The sequence below is a fragment of the Scyliorhinus torazame genome, chromosome 4 (assembly GCF_047496885.1).
Source record: "Scyliorhinus torazame isolate Kashiwa2021f chromosome 4, sScyTor2.1, whole genome shotgun sequence".
NCBI lineage: Eukaryota > Metazoa > Chordata > Chondrichthyes > Carcharhiniformes > Scyliorhinidae > Scyliorhinus > Scyliorhinus torazame.
This window is the reverse complement of record NC_092710.1, coordinates 6838980-6864824: the sequence shown is the minus strand read 5'-3', so window position 1 is coordinate 6864824 and position 25845 is coordinate 6838980. Positions and strand designations below refer to the sequence as shown.

The window sequence follows — 25845 nt, the reverse complement described above, 5'->3', positions numbered from 1 at the left end:
TGTCTCTCAGTCCCCTCTCTCTCAGGGAGATATCTGTACACTGACTGGTGTCTCTCAGTCCCCCCTCTCTCTCAGGGAGATATCTGGACACTGACTGGTGTCTCTCAGTCCCCTCACTCTCTCAGGGAGATATCTGTACACTGACTGGTGTCTCTCAATCCCCTCTCTCTCTCAGGGAGATTTCTGTACACTGACTGGTGTCTCTCAGTACCCTCTCTCTCTCAGGGAGATATCTGTACACTGACTGGCGTCTCTCAGTCCCCTCTCTCTCAGGGAGATATCTGTACACTGACTGGTGTCTCTCAGTCCTCTCTCTCTCAGGGAGATATCTGTACACTGACTGGTGTCTCTCAGTCCCCTCTCTCTCGGAGAGATATCTGTACACTGACTGGTGTATCTCAGTCCCCCCTCTCTCTCAGGGAAATACCTGCACACTGACTGGCGTCTCTCGGTCCCCTCTCTCTCAGGGAGATATCTGTACACTGACTGGTGTCTCTCAGTCCCTTCTCTCTCTGGGCGATATCTGTACACTGACTGGTGTCTCTCAGTCCCCTCTCTCTCAGGGAGATATCTGTACACTGACTGGTGTCTCTCAGTCCCCTCTCTCAGGGAGATATATGGACACTGACTGGTGTCTCTCAGTCCCCCCTCTCTCTCAGGGAGATATCTGTACACTGACTGGTGTCTCTCAGTCCCCTCTCTCTCTCAGGGAGATATCTGTACACTAACTGGTGTCTCTCAGTCCCCTCTCTCTCTCAGGGAGATATCTGTACACTGACTGGTGTCTCTCAGTCCCCTCTCTCTCAGGGAGATATCTGTACACTGACTGGTGTCTCTCAGTCCTCTCTCTCTCTCTCAGGGAGATATCTGTACACTGACTGGTGTCTCTCAGTCCCCTCTCTCTCAGGGAGATATCTGCACACTGACTGGTGTCTCTCAGTCCCCTCTCTCTCTCAGGGAGATATCTGCACACTGACTGGTGTCTCTCAGTCCCCTCTCTCTCTCAGGGAGATATCTGTACACTGACTGGTGTCTCTCAGTCCCCGCTCTCTCTCAGGGAGATATCTGTACACTGACTGGTGTCTCTCAGTCCCCTCACTCTCTCAGGGAGATATCTGTACACTGACTGGTGTCTCTCAGTCCCCTCTCTCTCTCAGGGAGATATCTGTACACTGACTGGTGTCTCTCAGTCCCTTCTCTCTCAGGGAGATATCTGTACACTGACTGGTGTCTCTCAGTCCCCTCTCTCTCAGGGAGATATCTGTACACTGACTGGTGTCTCTCAATCCCCTCTCTCTCTGAGGGAGATATCTGTACACTGACTGGAGTCTCTCAGTCCCCTCTCTCTCTGAGGGAGATATCTGTACACTGACTGCTGTCTCTCAGTTCCCTCTCTCTCTCAGGGAGATATCTGTACACTGACTGGTGTCTCTCAGTCCTCTCTCTCTCTCAGGGAGATATCTGTACACTGACTGCTGTCTCTCAGTCCCCTCTCTCTCTCAGGGAGATATCTGTACACTGACTGGTGTCTCTCAATCCTCTCTCTCTCAGGGAGATATCTGTACACTGACTGGTGTCTCTCAGTCCTCTCTCTCTCAGGGAGATATCTGCACACTGACTGGCGTCTCCCAGTCCCCTCTCTCTCTCTCTCAGGGAGATATCTGTACACTGACTGGTGTCTCTCAGTCCCCTCTCTCTCAGGGAGATATCTGCACACTGACTGGTGTCTCTCATTCCTCTCTCTCTCAGGGAGATATCTGCACACTGACTGGTGTCTCTCAGTCCTCTCTCTCTCAGGGAGATATCTGTACACTGACTGGTGTATCTCAGTCCCCTCTCTCTCAGGGAGATATCTGTACACTGACTGGCGTCTCTCAGTCCCCTCTCTCTCTCAGGGAGATATCTGTACACTGACTGGTGTCTCTCAGTCCTCTCTCTCTCAGGGAGATATCTGTACACTGACTGGTGTCTCTCAGTCCCCTCTCTCTCAGGGAGATATCTGTACACTGACTGGTGTCTCTCAGTCCTCTCTCTCTCAGGGAGATATCTGTACACTGACTGGTGTCTCTCAGTCCCCTCTCTCTCTCAGGGAGATATCTGTACACTGACTGGTGTCTCTCAGTCCTCTCTCTCTCAGGGAGATATCTGTACACTGACTGGTGTCTCTCAGTCCCCTCTCTCTCAGGGAGATATCTGTACACTGACTGGTGTCTCTCAGTCCCCTCTCTCTCTCAGGTAGATATCTGTACACTGACTGGTGTCTCTCAGTCCTCTCTCTCTCAGGGAGATATCTGTACACTGACTGGTGTCTCTCAGTCCTCTCTCTCTCAGGGAGATATCTGTACACTGACTGGTGTCTCTCAATTCCCTCTCTCTCTCAGGGAGATATCTATACACTGACTGGTGTCTCTCAGTCCCCTCTCTCAGGGAGATATCTGTACACTGACTGGTGTCTCTCAATTCCCTCTCTCTCTCAGGGAGATATCTGTACACTGACTGGTATCTCTCAGTCCCCTCTCTCTCTCAGGGAGATATCTGTACACTGACTGGTGTCTCTCAGCCCCTCTCTCTCTCAGGGAGATATCTGTACACTGACTGGTATCTCTCAGTCCCCTCTCTCTCTCAGGGAGAAATCTGTACACTGACTGGTGTCTCTCAGTCCTCTCTCTCTCAGGGAGATATCTGTACACTGACTGGTGTCTCTCAGTCCCCTCTCTCTCAGGGAGATATCTGTACACTGACTGGTGTCTCTCAGTCCCCCCTCTCTCTCAGGGAGATATCTGTACACTGACTGGTGTCTCTCAGTCCCCTCACTCTCTCAGGGAGATATCTGTACACTGACTGGTGTGGCTCAATCCCCTCTCTCTCTCAGGGAGATTTCTGTACACTGACTGGTGTCTCTCAGTACCCTCTCTCTCTCAGGGAGATATCTGTACACTGACTGGCGTCTCTCAGTCCCCTCTCTCTCAGGGAGATATCTGTACACTGACTGGTGTCTCTCAGTCCCCTCTCTCTCAGGGAGATATCTGTACACTGACTGGTGTCTCTCAGTCCCCTCTCTCTCGGAGAGATATCTGTACACTGACTGGTGTATCTCAGTCCCCCCTCTCTCTCAGGGAAATACCTGCACACTGACTGGCGTCTCTCGGTCCCCTCTCTCTCAGGGAGATATCTGTACACTGACTGGTGTCTCTCAGTCCCTTCTCTCTCTGGGCGATATCTGTACACTGACTGGTGTCTCTCAGTCCCCTCTCTCTCAGGGAGATATCTGTACACTGACTGGTGTCTCTCAGTCCCCTCTCTCAGGGAGATATATGGACACTGACTGGTGTCTCTCAGTCCCCCCTCTCTCTCAGGGAGATATCTGTACACTGACTGGTGTCTCTCAGTCCCCTCTCTCTCTCAGGGAGATATCTATACACTAACTGGTGTCTCTCAGTCCCCTCTCTCTCTCAGGGAGATATCTGTACACTGACTGGTGTCTCTCAGTCCCCTCTCTCTCAGGGAGATATCTGTACACTGACTGGTGTCTCTCAGTCCTCTCTCTCTCTCTCAGGGAGATATCTGTACACTGACTGGTGTCTCTCAGTCCCCTCTCTCTCAGGGAGATATCTGCACACTGACTGGTGTCTCTCAGTCCCCTCTCTCTCTCAGGGAGATATCTGCACACTGACTGGTGTCTCTCAGTCCCCTCTCTCTCTCAGGGAGATATCTGTACACTGACTGGTGTCTCTCAGTCCCCGCTCTCTCTCAGGGAGATATCTGTACACTGACTGGTGTCTCTCAGTCCCCTCTCTCTCAGGGAGATATCTGCACACTGACTGGTGTCTCTCATTCCTCTCTCTCTCAGGGAGATATCTGTACACTGACTGGTGTCTCTCAGTCCCCTCTCTCTCAGGGAGATATCTGTACACTGACTGGTGTCTCTCAGTCCCCCCTCTCTCTCAGGGAGATATCTGTACACTGACTGGTGTCTCTCAGTCCCCTCACTCTCTCAGGGAGATATCTGTACACTGACTGGTGTCTCTCAATCCCCTCTCTCTCTCAGGGAGATTTCTGTACACTGACTGGTGTCTCTCAGTACCCTCTCTCTCTCAGGGAGATATCTGTACACTGACTGGCGTCTCTCAGTCCCCTCTCTCTCAGGGAGATATCTGTACACTGACTGGTGTCTCTCAGTCCTCTCTCTCTCAGGGAGATATCTGTACACTGACTGGTGTCTCTCAGTCCCCTCTCTCTCGGAGAGATATCTGTACACTGACTGGTGTATCTCAGTCCCCCCTCTCTCTCAGGGAAATACCTGCACACTGACTGGCGTCTCTCGGTCCCCTCTCTCTCAGGGAGATATCTGTACACTGACTGGTGTCTCTCAGTCCCTTCTCTCTCTGGGCGATATCTGTACACTGACTGGTGTCTCTCAGTCCCCTCTCTCTCAGGGAGATATCTGTACACTGACTGGTGTCTCTCAGTCCCCTCTCTCAGGGAGATATATGGACACTGACTGGTGTCTCTCAGTCCCCCCTCTCTCTCAGGGAGATATCTGTACACTGACTGGTGTCTCTCAGTCCCCTCTCTCTCTCAGGGAGATATCTGTACACTAACTGGTGTCTCTCAGTCCCCTCTCTCTCTCAGGGAGATATCTGTACACTGACTGGTGTCTCTCAGTCCCCTCTCTCTCAGGGAGATATCTGTACACTGACTGGTGTCTCTCAGTCCTCTCTCTCTCTCTCAGGGAGATATCTGTACACTGACTGGTGTCTCTCAGTCCCCTCTCTCTCAGGGAGATATCTGCACACTGACTGGTGTCTCTCAGTCCCCTCTCTCTCTCAGGGAGATATCTGCACACTGACTGGTGTCTCTCAGTCCCCTCTCTCTCTCAGGGAGATATCTGTACACTGACTGGTGTCTCTCAGTCCCCGCTCTCTCTCAGGGAGATATCTGTACACTGACTGGTGTCTCTCAGTCCCCTCACTCTCTCAGGGAGATATCTGTACACTGACTGGTGTCTCTCAGTCCCCTCTCTCTCTCAGGGAGATATCTGTACACTGACTGGTGTCTCTCAGTCCCTTCTCTCTCAGGGAGATATCTGTACACTGACTGGTGTCTCTCAGTCCCCTCTCTCTCAGGGAGATATCTGTACACTGACTGGTGTCTCTCAATCCCCTCTCTCTCTGAGGGAGATATCTGTACACTGACTGGAGTCTCTCAGTCCCCTCTCTCTCTGAGGGAGATATCTGTACACTGACTGCTGTCTCTCAGTTCCCTCTCTCTCTCAGGGAGATATCTGTACACTGACTGGTGTCTCTCAGTCCTCTCTCTCTCTCAGGGAGATATCTGTACACTGACTGCTGTCTCTCAGTCCCCTCTCTCTCTCAGGGAGATATCTGTACACTGACTGGTGTCTCTCAATCCTCTCTCTCTCAGGGAGATATCTGTACACTGACTGGTGTCTCTCAGTCCTCTCTCTCTCAGGGAGATATCTGCACACTGACTGGCGTCTCCCAGTCCCCTCTCTCTCTCTCTCAGGGAGATATCTGTACACTGACTGGTGTCTCTCAGTCCCCTCTCTCTCAGGGAGATATCTGCACACTGACTGGTGTCTCTCATTCCTCTCTCTCTCAGGGAGATATCTGTACACTGACTGGTGTCTCTCAGTCCCCTCTCTCTCTCAGGGAGATATCTGTACACTGACTGGTGTCTCTCAGTCCTCTCTCTCTCAGGGAGATATCTGTACACTGACTGGTGTCTCTCAGTCCCCTCTCTCTCTCAGGGAGATATCTGTACACTGACTGGTGTCTCCCAGTCCCCTCTCTCTCTCTCAGGGAGATATCTGTACACTGACTGGTGTCTCTCAGTCCCCTCTCTCTCTCAGGGAGATATCTGTACACTGACTGGTGTCTCCCAGTCCCCTCTCTCTCTCTCTCAGGGAGATATCTGTACACTGACTGGTGTCTCTCAGTCCTCTCTCTCTCAGGGAGATATCTGTACACTGACTGGTGTATCTCAGTCCCCTCTCTCTCAGGGAGATATCTGTACACTGACTGGTGTCTCTCAGTCCTCTCTCTCTCAGGGAGATATCTGTACACTGACTGGTGTCTCTCAGTCCTCTCTCTCAGGGAGATATCTGTACACTGACTGGCGTCTCTCAGTCCCCTCTCTCTCTCAGGGAGATATCTGTACACTGACTGGTGTCTCTCAGTCCTCTCTCTCTCAGGGAGATATCTGTACACTGACTGGTGTCTCTCAGTCCCCTCTCTCTCAGGGAGATATCTGTACACTGACTGGTGTCTCTCAGTCCTCTCTCTCTCAGGGAGATATCTGTACACTGACTGGTGTCTCTCAGTCCCCTCTCTCTCTCAGGGAGATATCTGTACACTGACTGGTGTCTCTCAGTCCTCTCTCTCTCAGGGAGATATCTGTACACTGACTGGTGTCTCTCAGTCCCCTCTCTCTCAGGGAGATATCTGTACACTGACTGGTGTCTCTCAGTCCCCTCTCTCTCTCAGGGAGATATCTGTACACTGACTGGTGACTCTCAGTCCTCTCTCTCTCAGGGAGATATCTGTACACTGACTGGTGTTTCTCAGTCCCCTCTCTCTCTCTCAGGGAGCTATCTGTACACTGACTGGTGTCTCTCAGTCCCCTCTCTCTCAGGGAGATATCTGTACACTGACTGGTGTCTCTCAGTCCCCTCTCTCAGGGAGATATCTGTACACTAACTGGTGTCTCTCAGTCCCCTCTCTCTCTCAGGGAGATATCTGTACACTGACTGGTGTCTCTCAGTCCCCTCTCTCAGGGAGATATCTGTACACTAACTGGTGTCTCTCAGTCCCCTCTCTCTCAGGGAGATATCTGTACACTGACTGGTGTCTCTCAGTCCCCTCTCTCTCAGGGAGATATCTGTACACTGACTGGTGTCTCTCAGTCCCCTCTCTCTCAGGGAGATATCTGCACACTGACTGGTGTCTCTCAGTCCCCTCTCTCTCTCAGGGAGATATCTGCACACTGACTGGTATCTCTCAGTCCCCTCTCTCTCAGGGAGATACCTGTACACTGACTGGTGTCTCTCAGTCCCCTCTCTCTCTCAGGGAGATACCTGTACACTGACTGGTGTCTCTCAGTCCCCCTTTCTCTCTGAGGGAGATATCTGTACACTGACTGGTGTCTCTCAGTCCCCTCTCTGTCAGGGAGATATCTGTACACTGACTGGTGTCGCTCAGTCCCCTCTCTCTCTCAGGGAGATATCTGTACACTGACTGCTGTCTCTCAGTCCCCTCTCTCTCTCAGGGAGATATCTGTACACTGACTGGTGTCTCTCAATCCTCTCTCTCTCAGGGAGATATCTGTGCACTGACTGGCGTCTCCCAGTCCCCTCTCTCTCTCAGGGAGATATCTGTACACTGACTGGTGTCTCTCAGTCCTCTCTCTCTCTCTCAGGGAGATATCTGTACACTGACTGGTGTCTCTCAGTCCCCTCTCTCTCAGGGAGATATCTGTACACTGACTGGTGTCTCTCAGTCCCCTCTCTCTCAGGGAGATATCTGTACACTGACTGCTGTCTCTCAGTCCTCTCTCTCTCTCAGGGAGATATCTGTACACTGACTGGCGTCTCTCAGTCCCCTCTCTCTCTCAGGGAGATATCTGTACACTGACTGGTGTCTCTCAGTCCTCTCTATCTCAGGGAGATATCTGTACACTGACTGGTGTCTCTCAGTCCCCCCTCTCTCTCAGGGAGATGTCTGTACACTGACTGGTGTCTCTCAGTCCCCTCTCTCTCTCAGGGAGATATCTGTACACTGACTGGTGTCTCTCAGTCCCCTCTCTCTCAGGGAGATATCTGTACACTGACTGGTGTCACTCAGTCCCCTCTCTCTCTCTCAGGGAGATATCTGTACACTGACTGGTGTCTCTCAGTCCCCTCTCTCTCAGGGAGATATCTGTACACTGACTGGTGTCTCTCAGTCCCCTCTCTCTCTCAGGGAGATATCTGTACACTGACTGGTGTCTCTCAGTTCCCTCTCTCTCTCAGGGAGATATCTGTACACTGACTGGTGTCTCTCAGTTCCCTCTCTCTCAGGGAGATATCTGTACACTGACTGGTGTCTCTCAGTTCCCTCTCTCTCTCAGGGAGATATCTGTACACTGACTGGTGTCTCTCAGTCCCCTCTGTTGTATTGTACGTTCTGTGTGGATTACTTACTCCCTCCTCCAGTGCTTCCAGGTAACAGTCATCCCCAAGTCGAGATAACGCATGAATCGCTCTCCCAATGACTGTGAGGACAAATTGACAAACATGTTAAATAACTGCCCTCCGAAAAGCCTTCAGGTTTCACAGAGAGAACAGGCGTAACGTATCACTAAAACATGCTGCACTGTCAGAGGGTAAGTACTGAGGGAGTGCTGCACTGTCAGAGGGTAAGTACTGAGGGAGTGCTGCACTGTCAGAGGGTCAGTACTGAGGGAGTGCTGCACTGTCAGAGGGTCAGTACTGAGGGAGTGCCGCACTGTCAGAGGGTCAGTACTGAGGGAGTGCTGCACTGTCAGAGGGTAAGTACTGAGGGAGTGCTGCACTGTCAGAGGGTCAGTACTGAGGGAGTGCTGCACTGTCAGAGGGTCAGTACTGAGGGAGTGCCGCACTGTCAGAGGGTCAGTACTGAGGGAGTGCCGCACTGTCAGAGGGTCAGTACTGAGGGAGTGCTGCACTGTCAGAGGGTCAGTACTGAGGGAGTGCCGCACTGTCAGAGGGTCAGTACTGAGGGAGTGCTGCACTGTCAGAGGGTCAGTGCTGAGCGAGTGCCGCACTGTCAGAGGGTCAGTACTGAGGGAGTGCTGCACTGTCAGAGGGTCAGTACTGAGGTAGTGCCGCACTGTCAGAGGGTCAGTACTGAGGGAGTGCCGCACTGTCAGAGGGTCAGTACTGAGGGAGTGCCGCACTATCAGAGGGTCAGTACTGAGGGAGTGCTGCACTGTCAGAGGGTCAGTACTGAGGGAGTGCCGCACTGTCAGAGGGTCAGTACTACGGGATTGCTGCACAGTCAGAGGGTCAGGACTGAGGGAGTGTTGCACTGTCAGAGGGTCAGTACTGAGGGGGTGCCGCACTGTCAGAGGGTCAGTACTGAGGGAGTGCTGCACTGTCAGAGGGTCAGTACTGAGGGAGTGTCGCACTGTCAGAGGGTCAGTACTGAGGGAGTGCCGCACTGTCAGAGGGCCAGTACTGAGGGAGTGCCGCACTGTCAGAGGGTCAGTACTGAGGGAGTGTCGCACTGTCAGTGGGTCAGTACTGAGGGAGTGGCGCACTGTCAGAGGGTCAGTACTGAGGGAGTGCCGCACTGTCAGAGGGTCAGTACTGAGGGAGTGCCGCACTGTCAGAGGGTCAGTACTGAGGGAGTGCCGCACTGTCAGAGGCTCAGTACTGAGGGAGTGCCGCACTGTCAGAGGGTCAGTACTGAGGGAGTGCCGCACTGTCAGAAGGTCAGTACTGAGGGAGTGCCGCACTGTCAGAGGGTCAGTACTGAGGGAGTGCCGCACTGTCAGAGGGTCAGTACTGAGGGAGTGCCGCACTGTCAGAGGGTCAGTGCTGAGCGAGTGCCGCACTGTCAGAGGGTCAGTACTGAGGGAGTGCTGCACTGTCAGAGGGTCAGTACTGAGGGAGTGCCGCACTGTCAGAGGGTCAGTACTGAGGGAGTGCCGCACTGTCAGAGGGTCAGTACTGAGGGAGTGCCGCACTATCAGAGGGTCAGTACTGAGGGAGTGCTGCACTGTCAGAGGGTCAGTACTGAGGGAGTGCCGCACTGTCAGAGGGTCAGTACTACGGGATTGCTGCACAGTCAGAGGGTCAGGACTGAGGGAGTGTTGCACTGTCAGAGGGTCAGTACTGAGGGGGTGCCGCACTGTCAGAGGGTCAGTACTGAGGGAGTGCCGCACTGTCAGAGGGTCAGTACTGAGGGAGTGCTGCACTGTCAGAGGGTCAGTACTGAGGGAGTGCCGCACTGTTAGAGGGTCAGTACTGAGGGAGTGCCGCACTGTCAGAGGCTCAGTACTGAGGGAGTGCCGCACTGTCAGAGGGTCAGTACTGAGGGAGTGCCGCACTGTCAGAGGGTCAGTACTGAGGGAGTGCCGCACTGTCAGAGGGTCAGTACTGAGGGAGTGCCGCACTGTCAGAGGGTCAGTACAAACAGATCTAGGAGTACAGGTTCATAGCTCCTTGACGGTGGAGTCGCAGGTGGACAGGGTGGTGAAGAAGGCGTTCAGCAGGCTAGGTGTTATTGGTCAGAATATTGAATACAGGAGCTGGGACGTCTTGTTGAAGTTGTACAAGACATTGGTAAGACCACACATAGAACACTGTGTTCAGTTCTGGTCACCCTATTATAGGAAGGATATTGTTAAACTGGAAAGAGTGCAGCAGAGATTTACGAGGATGCTCCCAGGACTTGATGATCTGAGTTATAAGGAGAGGCTGGGACTCTTTTCCCTGGAGCATAAGAGGCTTAGGGGTGACCTTATAGAGGTCTATAAAATAATGAGGAGCATCGATAAGGCAGATAGTCAACACCTTATCTCAAAGGTAGAGGAGTCTAGAACGAGACGGCATAGGTTTAAGGTGAGAGGGGAGAGACACAAGAGAGACCAGAGGGTAAATTTCTTCACACAGGGGGTGGTGAGTGTCTGGAACGGGCTGACAGAGGCAGTGGTAGAGACGGGTACAATTTTGACAGTAACATGGGCAGGGTGGGTATAGAGGGATATGGGGCAAATGCGGGCAAGTGGGACTAGCTTAGTGACAGAAACTGGGCGGCACGGACAAGCTGGGCCGAAGGGCCTGTTTCCCTGCTGCAAACATCGATGACTCCATGACCCGGTACAGAGGAAGATGGTTGTGGTGGTCGGAGGTCGATCCTCTCAGCTCCAGGACGTCACTGGAGGAGTTCCTCAGGGTCGTGTCCTCGGCCCCCGACCATCTTCAGCTGCTCCATCAGCGACCTCCCTTCCATCAGAAGGTCAGAGGTGGGGGTGTTTGCGGACGACCGCACGATGCTCAGCACCATTCGCGACTCCTCAGGCAGCGAATCAGTCCCTGTCCAAATGCAGCGAGACCCGGACAACATCCAGGTTCGGGGCTGACAAGGGGCGAGTTCCGTTCGCACCGCGCACGTGCCCGGCAATGACCGTCTCCGACAAGAGAGGATCGAACCATCGCCCCCTTGACGTTCGACAGCGTTCCCATCGCTGAATCCCCCACAATCCACATCCTGGGGGTTACCATTGATCAGACACTGAACTGGGCCCAGCCACATTAATACTGTGGCTACCAGGGCAGGTCAGAGGCTGGGAATCCTGCGGAGAGGAACTCACCTCCTGACCCCCCAAAGCCTGTCCCCCATCGACAAGGCACAAGTCAGGAGTGTGAGGGAAACTCTCCACTTGCCTGGATGAGCGCAGCTCCAACAACACTCGAGAAGCTCGACACCATCCAGGACAAAGCAGCCCCGCTTGATCGCTCCCCTTCCACAAACATTCACTCCCCCCCCCCCCCCCCCGACGCACAGTGTCAGCCGTGTGTCCCATCTACAAGATGCACGGCAGCAACTCACCGAGGTTCCTCAGGCAGCACCTTCCAAACCCACGCCCAGCTCCATCTAGAAGGACAAGAGCAGCAGATACCTGGGAACCCACCGGGAGGTTCCCCTCCGAGTCACTCCCCACCCCGACTGGGAAATATATCGGCCGTTCCTTCACTGTCGCCGGGGCAACAGCCTGGAACTCCCTCCCTAACAGCACAGTGGGTGTACCTACACCTCGGGGACTGCAGCGGGTTCAAGAAGGCAGCTCACCCCCACCTTCTGAAGGGGCAACTAGGGACGGGGGCAATAAATGCTGGGCCTGACCAGCGACCCACATCCTGCAAAATTAATTTTTTTTAAAGCTTCCTTGACCTTTGGATGTCAGATTTCAGACCCTGGGGGCCTGTCTGCCTTCAATCCCAACGCTCACGGTACTCAGTAATGTTTTCCCTGTGGATTGTTTCAAGTTCCTCCCTTGCTACCTGTGCATTTCCTGTTTCTATTGGGCTGGTACCAGTGTCCTCCACCGTGAAAACCGAAGCAGAATATTGATTTAGAGTCTTCGCCATTTCTGTGTTCCCCACTATTAACTCCCTGCTCGCGTCTTCGACGGGACCAACATTCGCTTTAGCTACTCTCTTCCTTTTTTCCCCGCTTATAGAAGCTTTTTCGCTCCTATTTTATATTGCGGGCTCGTTTTCTTTCATAATTTACCTTTGCAAAGTTGGCCGAGTGGCAGGAAGCAGAGGGGGATGGGCGAGGGGCGTTTTTCTGACAGGAAACCCGTGTCCAGTGGGGTCCGGCAGGGGTCAGTGTTGGGGCCCTTGCTGTTTGTGGTTTATATAAATGATTTCGGTATGAATGTAGGAGGGTCGATCAGTAAGTTTGTGATGACCTGAAAATTGGTGCGGTGGTGAACGAGGGTAGCCTTCGAGAACAGGAGGATAAGAGACGAGTCCAAATACAGGAGGGAGATAGAGAACCTAGTGGAGCGGTGCAGTGACAACAATCTCTCCCTCAATGCCAGCAAAACTAAAGAGCTGGTCATTGACTTCAGGAAGCAAAGTACTGTACACACCCCTGTCAGCATCAACGGGGCCGAGGTGGAGATGGTTAGCAGTTTCAAATTCCTAGGGGAGCACATCTCCAAAAATCTGTCCTGGTCCACCCACGTCGACGCTACCACCAAGAAAGCACAACAGTGCCTATACTTCCTCAGGAAACTAAGGAAATTCGGCATGTCCACATTGACTCTTACCAACTTTTACAGATGCACCATAGAAAGCATCCTATCGGACTGCATCACAGCCTGGTATGGCAACTGCTCAGCCCAGGACCGCAAGAAACTTCAGAGAGTCGTGAACATCGCCCAGTCCATCACGTAAACCCACCTCCCACCCATTGACTCCACCTACACCTCCCGCTGCCTGGGGAAAGCGGGCAGCATGATCAAAGACCCCTCCCACCCGGCTTACTCACTCTTCCAACTTCTTCCATCGGGCAGGAGATACAGAAGTCTGAGAACACGCACGAACAGACTCAAAAACAGCTTCTTCCCCACTGTCACCAGACTCCTAAATGACCCTCTTATGGACTGACCTCGTTAACACTACACCCTGTATGCTTCATCCGATGCCAGTGCTTATGTAGTTACATTGTGTACCTTGTGTTGCCCTATTATGTATTTTCTTTTATTCCCGTTCCTTCCCATGTACTTAATGATCTGTTGAGCTGCTCGCAGAAAAATACTTTTCACTGTCCCTCGGTACACGTGACAATAAACAAATCCAATTCAATCCAATATACACAGGCTGGTCAGAGGGGCTGATCAGTGGCAAATGCAGTTCAATCCGGATAAGTGTGCGGTGATGCACTTGGGCAGGACAAACAAGGCGAGGGAAATACAGGATAAACGGCAGGACCCTGGGAAGCCCCGAGGATCAGCGGGAGCTTGCTGTGCATGTACACCCGTCCCTTAAGGTAGCAGCGCAGGTGGATACAGTGGTTAAGAAGGCCCATGGTAAACTTGCCTTTCTAAGCCGAGGCATGGACTTTTTAATCATAATCTTTATTGTCACAAGTAGGCTTACATCAACACTGCAATGACGTCACTGTGAAAGGCCCCTAGTCGCCACACTCCGGCGCCTGTTCGGGTACACAGAGGGAGAATTCAGAATGTCCGATTCACCCCAACAAGCCCGTCTTTCGGGACTTGTGGGAGGAAACCGGAGCGCCCGGAGGAAACCCACGCAGACACGGGGAGGACGCGCAGACTCCGCACAGACAGTGACCCAAGTCGGGAATCGAACCCGGGACCCTGGAGCTGTGAAGCAACTGTGCTACCCACTGTGCTACCGTGCCGGCCAGCCTCCCCGAACAGGCGCCGGAATGTGGCGACTAGGGGCTTTTCACGGTAACTTCATTTGAAGCCTACTTGTGACAATAAGCGATTTTCATTTTCATTTTCAAGAGCAGGGAGGTGATGCTGGAACTGTATAAAACGTTGGTTAGGACACAGCGCGAGTATTGTGGGCAGTTCTGGATTCCCCGTTACAGGAGGGATGTGATAGCCACTGGAAAGGGTGTGGAGGAGATTTACCCGGATGTTGCCTGGGCTGGAGGGTGTTAATTATGAAGAGAGATTGGATAGACTGGGCTTGTTTTCCCTGGAGCGGAGGACACTGAAGGGGGGGCGTGATTGAGATGTATACAATTATGAAGGACACAGATAGAGTAGACAGGAAGAAACTTTCCCCCTTGGGGGGGGGTGGGAGTCTGGAACTTGCTGCCTGAAAGGGAGGTGGAGGCAGAGACCCTCAAAACATTTAAGAAGCATTTAGATATGAACCTGCGATCCCAGGGCAGACACGGCTCTGCGCCAATTGCTGGGAAATGGGACAAGAATAGTTCGGTGGTAGTTTTTGACTGGGACAGACTCGATGAGCTGAAGGGCCTTTTCTGTGCTACATGACACAATGACTCTATTTATTATATTTTTTAGTAACCCTTTGTGAAGTTTTCCAATGGTCCAACCTGCCACTGGTCTTTGCAATATGGTGCACCTGAGCTTTTGTCGTTATGTTATGTTTAACTTCCCCCTCTTACAATCTTTCTTCCTCTCCGGCATATATCTTAGTTTGGGGGGGGAGGGGGGGAATTAAATACTCCTTGAAAAACTGCCCCTGCTCATCTCGGTAGCACAGTGGTTAGCACTGTTGCTTCACAGCGGCAGGGGCCCGGGTTCGATTCCCGGCTCGGGTCGCTGTCTGTGCGGAGTCTGCACGTTCTCCCCCCCCCCCCCCCCCCCCCCCGCCGTGCCTGCGTGGCTTTCCTCCGGGTGCTCCGGTTTCCTCCCACAAGTCCCGAAAGATGAGCTGTTCGGTGAATTGGACATTCTGAATTCTCCCTCAGTGTCCCCGAACAGGCGCTCCGCGGAATGTGGCGACTAGGGACTTTTCACAGTAACTTCATGGCAGTGTTAATGTAAGCCTACTTGTGACACTAATAAAGATTATTATTAAAAAACAGGGTCCCTGACGGAGAGGCTCCCTCTTTAAACACTGTCCCTGACGGAGAGACTCCCTCTTTAAACACTGTCCCTGACGGAGAGACTCCCTCTTTAAACAGGGTCCCTGACGGAGAGACTCCCTCTTTAAACACTGTCCCTGACGGAGAGACTCCCTCTTTAAACACTGTCCCTGACGGAGAGACTCCCTCTTTAAACAGGGTCCCTGACGGAGAGGCTCCCTCTTTAAACAGGGTCCCTGACGGAGAGACTCCCTCTTTAAACAGGGTCCCTGACGGAGAGACTCCCTCTTTAAACAGGGTCCCTGACGGAGAGACTCCCTCTTTAAACAGGGACCCTGACGGAGAGACTCTCTCTTTAAACACTGTCCCTGACGGAGAGACTCCCTCTTTAAACAGGGTCCCTGACGGAGAGACTCCCTCTTTAAACACTGTCCCTGACAGAGAGACTCCCTCTTTAAACAGGGTCCCTGACGGAGAGACTCCCTCTTTAAACAGAGTCCCTGACGGAGAGACTCCCTCTTTAAACAGGGTCCCTGACGGAGAGACTCCCTCTTTAAACAGGGTCCCTGACGGAGAGACTCCCTCTTTAAACAGGGTCCCTGACGGAGAGGCTCCCTCTTTAAACAGGGTCCCTGACGGAGAGACTCCCTCTTTAAACACTGTCCCTGACGGAGAGACTCCCTCTTTAAACACTGTCCCTGACGGAGAGACTCCCTCTTTAAACAGGGTCCCTGACGGAGAGACTCCCTCTTTAAACACTGTCCCTGACGGAGAGACTCCCTCTTTAAACACTGTCCCTGACGGAGAGACTCCCTCTTTAAACACTGTCCCTGACGGAGAGACTCCCTCTTTAAAAGGGTCCCTGATGGAGAGACTACCTCTTTAAACACTGTCCCTGACGGAGAGACACCCTCTTTAAACAGGGTCCCTGATGGAGAGACTCCCTCTTTAAACAGGGTCCCTGACGGAGAGACTCCCTCTTTAAACAGGGTCCCTGACGGAGAGACTCCCTATTTAAACAGGGCCCCTGACGGAGAGACTCCCTCTTTAAACAGGGTCCCTGACGGAGAGACTCCCTCTTTAAACACTGTCCCTGACGGAGAGACTCCCTCTTTAAACAGGGTCCCTGATGGAGAGACTCCCTCTTTAAACAGGGTCCCTGACGGAGAGACTCCCTCTTTAAACAGGGTCCCTGACAGAGAGACTCCCTCTTTAAACAGGGTCCCTGATGGAGAGACTCCCTCTTTAAACAGGGTCCCTGACGGAGAGACTCCCTCTTTAAACAGGGTCCCTGACGGAGAGACTCCCTCTTTAAACAGGGTCCCTGACGGAGAGACTCCCTCTTTAAACACTGTCCCTGACGGAGAGACTCCCTCTTTAAACACTGTCCCTGACGGAGAGACTCCCTCTTTAAACACTGTCCCTGACGGAGAGACTCCCTCTTTAAACAGGGTCCCTGACGGAGAGACTCCCTCTTTAAACACTGTCCCTGACGGAGAGACTCCCTCTTTAAACAGGGTCCCTGCCGGAGAGACTCCCTCTTTAAACAGGGTCCCTGACGGAGAGACTCCCTCTTTAAACAGGGTCCCTGACGGAGAGACTCCCTCTTTAAACAGTGTCCCTGACGGAGAGACTCCCTCTTTAAACACTGTCCCTGACGGAGAGACTCCCTCTTTAAACAGGGTCCCTGACGGAGAGACTCCCTCTTTAAACAGGGTCCCTGACGGAGAGACTCCCTCTTTAAAAGGGTCCCTGATGGAGAGACTCCCTCTTTAAACACTGTCCCTGACGGAGAGACACCCTCTTTAAACAGGGTCCCTGATGGAGAGACTCCCTCTTTAAACAGGGTCCCTGACGGAGAGACTCCCTCTTTAAACAGGGTCCCTGACGGAGAGACTCCCTATTTAAACAGGGCCCCTGACGGAGAGACTCCCTCTTTAAACACTGTCCCTGACGGAGAGACTCCCTCTTTAAACAGGGCCCCTGACGGAGAGACTCCCTCTTTAAACAGGGTCCCTGACGGAGAGACTCCCTCTTTAAACACTGTCCCTGACGGAGAGACTCCCTCTTTAAACAGGGTCCCTGACGGAGAGACTCCCTCTTTAAACAGGGTTCCTGACGGAGAGACTCCCTCTTTAAACAGGGTCCCTGACGGAGAGACTCCCTCTTTAAACAGGGTCCCTGACGGAGAGACTCCCTCTTTAAACAGGGTCCCTGACGGGGCGACTCCCTCTTTAAACAGTGTCCCTGACGGAGAGACTCCCTCTTTAAACAGGGTCCCTGACGGAGAGACTCCCTCTTTAAACAGGGTCCCTGACGGAGAGACTCCCTCTTTAAACACTGTCCCTGACGGAGAGACTCCCTCTTTAAACAGGGTCCCTGACGGAGAGACTCCCTCTTTAAACAGGGTCCCTGACGGAGAGATTCCCTCTTTAAACACTGTCCCTGACGGGGCGACTCCCTCTTTAAACAGGGTCCCTGACGGAGAGACTCCCTCTTTAAACAGGGTCCCTGACGGAGAGACTCCCTCTTTAAACAGGGTCCCTGACAGAGAGACTCCCTCTTTAAACAGGGTCCCTGACGGAGAGACTCCCTCTTTAAACAGGGTCCCTGACGGAGAGACTCCCTCCTTAACAGGGTCCCTGACAGAGAGACTCCCTCTTTCAACAGGGTCCCTGACGGAGAGACTCCCTCTTTAAACAGGATCCCTGACGGAGAGACTCCCTCTTTAAACAGGGTCCCTGACGGAGAGACTCCCTCTTTAAACAGGGTCCCTGACGGAGAGACTCCCTCCTTAACAGGGTCCCTGACAGAGAGACTCCCTCTTTAAACAGGGTCCCTGACGGAGAGACTCCCTCTTTAAACAGGGTCCCTGACGGAGAGACACCCTCTTTAAACAGGGTCCCTGACGGAGAGTCTCCCTCTTTAAACACTCCCTGACGGAGAGACTCCCTCTTTAAACAGGGTCCCTGACGGAGAGACTCCCTCTTTAAACACTGTCCCTGACGGAGAGACTCCCTCTTTAAACAGGGCACCTGACGGAGAGACTCCCTCTTTAAACAGGGTCCCTGACGGAGAGTCTCCCTCTTTAAACAGGGTCCCTGACGGAGAGGCTCCCTCTTTAAACAGGCTCCCTGACGGAGAGACTCCCTCTTTAAACAGGGTCCCTGACGGAGAGACTCCCTCTTTAAACAGGGTCCCTGACGGAGAGACTCCCTCTTTAAACAGGGTCCCTGACAGAGAGACTCCCTCTTTAAACACTGTCCCTGACGGAGAGACTCCCTCTTTAAACAGGGTCCCTGACGGAGAGACTCCCTCTTTAAACAGGGTCCCTGACAGAGAGACTCCCTCTTTAAACAGGGTCCCTGACGGAGAGACTCCCTCTTTAAACAGGGTCCCTGACAGAGAGACTCCCTCTTTAAACAGGGTCCCTGACGGAGAGACTCCCTCTTCAAACAGGGTCCCTGACGGAGAGACTCCCTCTTTAAACAGGGTCCCTGACAGAGAGACTCCCTCTTTAAACACTGTCCCTGACGGAGAGGCTCCCTCTTTAAACAGGGTGCCTGACGGAGAGACTCCCTCTTTAAACACTGTCCCTGACGGAGAGACTCCCTCCTTAACAGGAGGTTTCCACTTGTAGGAAAAACTAGAACCAGAGGACACCACCTCAGACTAAAGGGACAATCCTTTAAAACAGAGATGAGGAGGAATTCCTTCAGCCAGAGGGTGGTGAATCTGTGGAACTCTTTGCCGCAGACGGCTGTGGAGGCCAAATCACTGAGTGTCGCTAAGACAGAGATAGATAGGTTCTTGATGAATAAGGGGATCAGGGGTTATGGGGGGAGAAGGCAGGAGAATGGGGACGAGAAAAATATCAGCCATGATTGAAGATGGCGGAGCAGACTCGATGGGCCGAGTGGCCTAATTCTGCTCCTGGGTCTCATGGTCTTACCGTCTTAATCAGGGCTCTGACCGTACAATGGTCCCGTTCGAACGCTCAGCCCTGTCCCCGAGGTGTCCAAATCAGTCCTCAAACCGGGTGTCACTCCTGAGGTTTCGCTCCAGAAAGCGAGAGCGGGACTCCAGTCTCTCGCCCCCTCCCCCTCCTCCCCCTCGCAACGGGGTCCGACATCCTTTACACGTTATGATCACTCTTGCCCGGAGGATGGTTCAGTCAGGGGTCATTAATTAACCGCTGGTGACCGAGTACCGAACCGGGGTAACCGGGGTAACCGGCGTCCCCGGTCGGTCCACCAAGGTCAGATACTGGCCCCAACTGACCCTCCAGCCGGGTCAAGCAGATTTGGGGGTCAGGGGTCATTCCAGGGGCACATGACCTTTGCTGGGGGTCAGTGTTCCCATTCTGGGGCGAGGGCGGGGGGGGGGGGGGGGGGGGTCCTCAGCTCTGCGCGCTCCCGATCGCGCGCGCTCCCGGTCCAATGCGCGCCCCCGCCCTCACCGCTCACGTTGCCGCCGCTCACCAGGCACCGCATCCCCGCCTGGCCCCCGCCTCGGCCTCCCATTGGCCGCCGCGCCGCCGGCACCCGCCGCCAACGCGCCCGCCGATTGGCCGCCGGCCGCTTCCGCCCCGCAGGCGCTGGCGCCCGGATGCGGGGCAGGCCTCTTAAAGCCGAACCGACCCCATTTACCGCCGTCCACCCAGAAATCTACCCTTAAAGGGGGAGGGGGAGGGGAGAGGGGAGGGGAGGGGAGGGGAGGGGAGAAGAGAATCGGCAGAGCGGCGACTGGGGAGAGGGGCCCAGGGGGCCCGGCTCAAAATTCATTTCTTTCATCCGAATTCACCCAGGAGAAGGTCTTGGAGTTCCAAAGGTTCAGAAGAAGGCCATTCGGCCCATCGAGCCTGCACCGGTCCTCCGAAAGAGGTCCACGCCCCAGTCCTATACGCGTAACCACATCTTTGGACACTAAGGGACAATTTAACACGGCCAATCCACCTAACCTGCACATCTTTGGACACTAAGGGACAATTTAACACGGCCAATCCACCCAACCTGCTCATCTTTGGACACTAAGGGACAATTTAACACGGCCAATCCACCCAACCTGCTCATCTTTGGACCCTAAGGGACAATTTAACACGGCCAATCCACCCAACCTGCTCATCTTTGGACACTAAGGGACAATTAAACACGGCCAATCCACCTAACCTGCACATCTTTGGACACTAAGGGACAATTTAACACGGCCGATCCACCTAACCTGCACATCTTTGGACACTAAGGGACAATTTAACACGGCCAATCCACCTAACCTGTACATCTTTGGACACTAAGGGACAATTTAACACGGCCAATCCACCTAACCTGCACATCTTTGGACACTAAGGGACAATTGAACACGGCCAATCCACCTAACCTGTACATCTTTGGACACTAAGGGACAATTTAACACGGCCAATCCACCTAACCTGTACATCTTTGGACACTAAGGATCAATTTATCACGGCCAATCCACCCAACCTGCTCATCTTTGGACACTAAGGGACAATTTAACACGGCCAATCCACCTAACCTGCACATCTTTGGACACTAAGGGACAATTTAACACGGCCAATCCACCTAACCTGTACATCTTTGGACACTAAGGGACAATTTAACACGGCCAATCCACCTAACCTGCACATCTTTGGACACTAAGGGACAATTTAACACGGCCAATCCACCAAACCTGCACATCTTTGGACACTAAGGGACAATTTAACACGGCCAATCCACCTAACCTGCACATCTTTGGACACTAAGGGACAATTTAACACGGCCAATCCACCTAACCTGTACATCTTTGGACACTAAGCGACAATTTAACACGGCCAATCCACCTAACCTGCACATCTTTGGACACTAAGGGACAATTTAACACGGCCAATCCACCTAACCTGCACATCTTTGGACACTAAGGGACAATTTAACACGGCCAATCCACCTAACCTGTACATCTTTGGACACTAAGCGACAATTTAACACGGCCAATCCACCTAACCTGCACATCTTTGGACACTAAGGGACAATTTAACACGGCCAATCCACCTAACCTGTACATCTTTGGACACTAAGCGACAATTTAACACGGCCAATCCACCTAACCTGCACATCTTTGGACACTAAGGGACAATTTAACACGGCCAATCCACCCAACCTGCTCATCTTTGGACACTAAGGGACAATTTAACACGGCCAATCCACCCAACCTGCTCATCTTTGGACCCTAAGGGACAATTTAACACGGCCAATCCACCCAACCTGCTCATCTTTGGACACTAAGGGACAATTAAACACGGCCAATCCACCTAACCTGCACATCTTTGGACACTAAGGGACAATTTAACACGGCCGATCCACCTAACCTGCACATCTTTGGACACTAAGGGACAATTTAACACGGCCAATCCACCTAACCTGTACATCTTTGGACACTAAGGGACAATTTAACACGGCCAATCCACCTAACCTGCACATCTTTGGACACTAAGGGACAATTGAACACGGCCAATCCACCTAACCTGTACATCTTTGGACACTAAGGGACAATTTAACACGGCCAATCCACCTAACCTGTACATCTTTGGACACTAAGGATCAATTTATCACGGCCAATCCACCCAACCTGCTCATCTTTGGACACTAAGGGACAATTTAACACGGCCAATCCACCTAACCTGCACATCTTTGGACACTAAGGGACAATTTAACACGGCCAATCCACCTAACCTGCACATCTTTGGACACGAAGGGACAATTTAACACGGCTAATCCGCCTAACCTGCACATCTTTGGAACACTAAGGGACAATTTAACACGGCCAATCCACCTAACCTGTACATCTTTGGACACTAAGGGACAATTTAACACGGCCAATCCACCTAACCTGTACATCTTTGGACACTAAGGGACAATTTAACACGGCCAATCCACCTAACCTGGACATCTTTGGACACTAAGTGACAATTTAGCACGGCCAATCCACCCAACCTGGACATCTTTGGACTGTGGGAGGAAACCGGAGCAGCCGGGGGAAACCCACGCAGACACGGGGAGTCACACAATCACCCGAGGCCGGAGTGGAACTGGTGCTGTGGGGCTTACCAAGTGGGGCGGATGACATAGAAATTGGTGGTGTTGCTGATCGCGAGGGGGGATAGTCTGAGGTACAGACTGATACTGAGGAGCTGCTCAGCTGGACAGAACAATGGCACGTGGAATTTAATCCTGATGAGTGTGCGGTGATGCATTGTGGGAGGTCTAATCAGGGGTCGGCCATACACAGCGAACGGCAGATCCCTCGGGAATACTGAGGAACTAAGGGGTTCCCGGAAGGAGGCAGCAGAGGTAGACAAGGTGGTGAAGAAGGCGTACGGAATGCTTGCCCTCATTGGGCAGGGCGCAGAAGGAGCCTCTGGGTCAACTTTATACAACATCGGCTAGGCCGCAGGCGGAACATCGTGAGCTGCTCTGGTCGCCGCCCCATCAGGAGGACGCCAATGCGCTGGAGGGGCTGAGGAGGAGATTCGCCGGGATGTTCCCTGGAGCAGAGGAGGCGAAGGGCGGGGGGGGAGTCTGATAGAAGTGGACAAAATTATGAGAGGCGTCGATCGGGTGGTAAATGGGATTAGGATTGGCAAACCGATGGGCCTTTTCTGCACTGTATGTTTCTCTGATTCAATCAATCTCCCCCCCCCCCCCCCCCCCCCCTCCCCGCCCCCGCCATGGCAGAGGTGTCTGGCACCAGACGGTAGAGGTTTAAGGTGAAGAGTGAGTGGAACCTGAGGGAACATCGTTTCCCCCAGAGGGCGGTGGAAATCAGGAACGTGCGGCCTGAGGCAGGGGGGTGGAGGCAGGTATACCCGCAACGTTTAAGAGTCACCTGGACAGGCACTGAAATGGCCAACAACTGCTGGTGAATGGGATTCGTACAGATTGGTAGTTGTGGCCGGAATGGACAGTGTGGGCCCAAGGGCCTGATTCGGCGCTGGAGGACTCGAGAGTTGCCAATACAAGAGGAGGTTGGCGTGGTTGTGGGGTGGGGCGGGGGGGTGGGGCGGGGGGGGGGGGGGGGGGGGTACGCCTCCGGCCCCGAATCACGGGGTCCGCTGGGAGAACAGGTGGGGATATCTGGGTGTTCAGGCGGTCTCCCTGTCAGAGAGAGAGGAGGGGACTTGAATCAGCCAGGCCCTCAGAATTTATCATCCTCGGATGCGGTAATGTTACTCGGCCAGCAGGGGGGAGGAGAGGATAATGCTGACTGATAATGACGGAACCATGGACACCGAGGTGGACTATTCAGGGTCACAGGATCGGAGAATATACAACTCAGGAAAAAGCCTTCAGCCCATAGTGTACGCGCCAGTCAAAAACAACCATTTGTATAACAGGCTGGGGAAGGGGCTGAATGGGGCCTCCTCCTGTTCCTGTGTAACGGGCTGGAGAAGGGGCTGAATGGGGCCTCCTCCTGTTCCTGTGTAACGGGCTGGAGAAGGGGCTGAATGGGGCCTCCTCCTGTTCCTGTGTAACAGGCTGGAGAAGGGGCTGAATGGGGCCTCCTGTTCCTGTGTCACGGGCTGGAGAAGGGACTGAATGGGGCCTCCTCCTGTTCCTGTGTAACAGGCTGGAGAAGGGGCTGAATGGGGCCTCCTCCTGTTCCTGTGTAACGGGCTGGAGAAGGGGCTGAATGGGGCCTCCTCCTGTTCCTGTGTAACAGGCTGGGGAAGGGGCTGAATGGGGCCTCCTCCTGTTCCTGTGTAACGGGCTGGAGAAGGTGCTGAATGGGGCCTCCTCCTGTTCCTGTGTAACAGGCTGGAGAAGGGGCTGAATGGGGCCTCCTCCCGTTCCTGTGTAACGGGCTGGAGAAGGGGCTGAATGGGGCCTCCTGTTCCTGTGTAACAGGCTGGAGAAGGGGCTGAATGGGGCCTCCTCCTGTTCCTGTGTAACAGGCTGGAGAAGGGTTTGAATGGGGCCTCCTCCACATGGAGTGATGGAGGTGAATAGTGTCGATATGGAACTCACGCCCGCAGGGAGTCAGAGGCTGAGGGAATGCTGCACTGTCAGAGGGTCAGTTCTGAGGGAGTGCTGCACTGTCAGAGGGTCAGTACTGAGGGAGTGCAGCACTGTCAGAGGGTCAGTACTGAGGGTGTGCCGCACTGTCAGAGGGTCAGTACTGAGGGTGTGCCGCACTGTCAGTGGGTCAGTACTGAGTGAGTGCCGCACTGTCACAGGGTCAGTACTGAGGGAGTGCCGCACTGTCAGAGGGTCAGTACTGAGGGAGCGCTGCACTGTCAGAGGGTCAGTACCGAGGGAGTGTTGCACTGTCAGAGGGTCAGTACTGAGGAAGTGCTGCACTGTCAGAGGGTCAGTACTGAGGGAGTGCTGCACTGTCAGAGGGTCAGTACTGAGGGAGTGCTGCACTGTCAGAGGGTCAGTACTGAGGGAGTGCTGCACTGTCAGAGGGTCAGTACTGAGGGAGTGCTGCACTGTCAGAGGGTCAGTACTGAGGGAGTGCTGCACTGTCAGAGGGTCAGTACTGAGGGAGTGCCCGCACTGTCAGAGGGTCAGTACTGAGGGAGTGCTACACTGTCAGAGGGTCAGTTCTGAGTGAGTGCCGCACTGTCAGAGAGTCAGTACTGAGGGAGCGCTGCAACTGTCAGAGGGTCAGTACTGAGGGAGTGCTGCACTGTCAGAGGGTCAGTACTGAGGGAGTGCTGCACTGTCAGAGGGTCAGTACTGAGGGAGTGCTGCACTGTCAGAGGGTCAGTACTGAGGGAGTGCTGCACGGTCAGAGGGTCAGTACTGAGGGAGTGCTGCACTGTCAGAGGGTCAGTACTGAGGGAGTGTCGCACTGTCAGAGGGTCAGTACTGAGGGAGTGCCGCACTGTCAGAGGGTCAGTGCTGAGGGAGTGCCGCAGTCAGAGGGTCAGTACTGAGGGAGTGCTGCACTGTCAGAGGGTCAGTACTGAGGGGAGAGCTGCACTGTCAGAGGGTCAGTACTGAGGGAGTGCCACACTGTCAGAGGGTCAGTACTGAGGGAGTGCTGCACTGTCAGAGGGTCAGTACTGAGGGGAGTGTCGCACTGTCAGAGGGTCAGTACTGAGGGAGTGCCGCACTGTCAGAGGGTCAGTGCTGAGGGAGTGCCGCAGTCAGAGGGTCAGTACTGAGGGAGTGCTGCACTGTCAGAGGGTCAGTACTGAGGGAGAGCTGCACTGTCAGAGGGTCAGTACTGAGGGAGTGCCACACTGTCAGAGGGTCAGTACTGAGGGAGTGCTGCACTGTCAGAGGGTCAGTACTGAGGGAGTGTCGCACTGTCAGAGGGTCAGTACTGAGGGAGTGCCGCACTGTCAGAGGGTCAGTGCTGAGGGAGTGCCGCAGTCAGAGGGTCAGTACTGAGGGAGTGCCGCACTGTCAGAGGGTCAGTACTGAGGGAGTGCCGCACTGTCAGAGGGTCAGTACTGAGGGAGTGCTGCGCTGTCAGAGGGTCAGTACTGAGGGAGAGCTGCACTGTCAGAGGGTCAGTACTGAGGGAGTGCCGCACTGTCAGAGGGTCAGTACTGAGGGAGTGCCGCACTGTCAGAGGGTCAGTACTGAGGGAGTGCCGCATTGTCAGAGGGTCAGTACTGAGGGAGTGCTGCACCTGTCACAGGGTCAGTACTGAGGGAGTGTCGCACTGTCAGAGGGTCAGTACTGAGGGAAGTGCCGCACTGTCAGAGGGTCAGTGCTGAGGGAGTGCCGCAGTCAGAGGGGTCAGT

At 53.7% G+C, this 25845-nt stretch overlaps 1 protein-coding gene across 3 annotated transcripts in view; it reads right to left on the bottom strand.

Annotated features, from left to right (window-relative positions):
- The window catches only part of LOC140410107 (cell cycle checkpoint control protein RAD9A-like), a 52438-nt gene extending 32827 nt beyond the window's left edge, over positions 1 to 19611 (bottom strand). For all 3 annotated transcript variants that reach the window (XM_072498049.1, XM_072498046.1, XM_072498048.1), the window contains exons 1-2: positions 19552 to 19611; positions 8201 to 8271 (exon numbers count right to left, since the gene is read on the bottom strand). In XM_072498049.1, the coding sequence (XP_072354150.1) occupies positions 8201 to 8271; positions 19552 to 19585 (105 nt within the window). In that variant the 5' untranslated portion in view covers positions 19586 to 19611. The remainder of the gene's footprint in view (positions 1 to 8200; positions 8272 to 19551) is intronic.
- Between the last annotated feature and the right edge of the window lie 6234 nt (positions 19612 to 25845).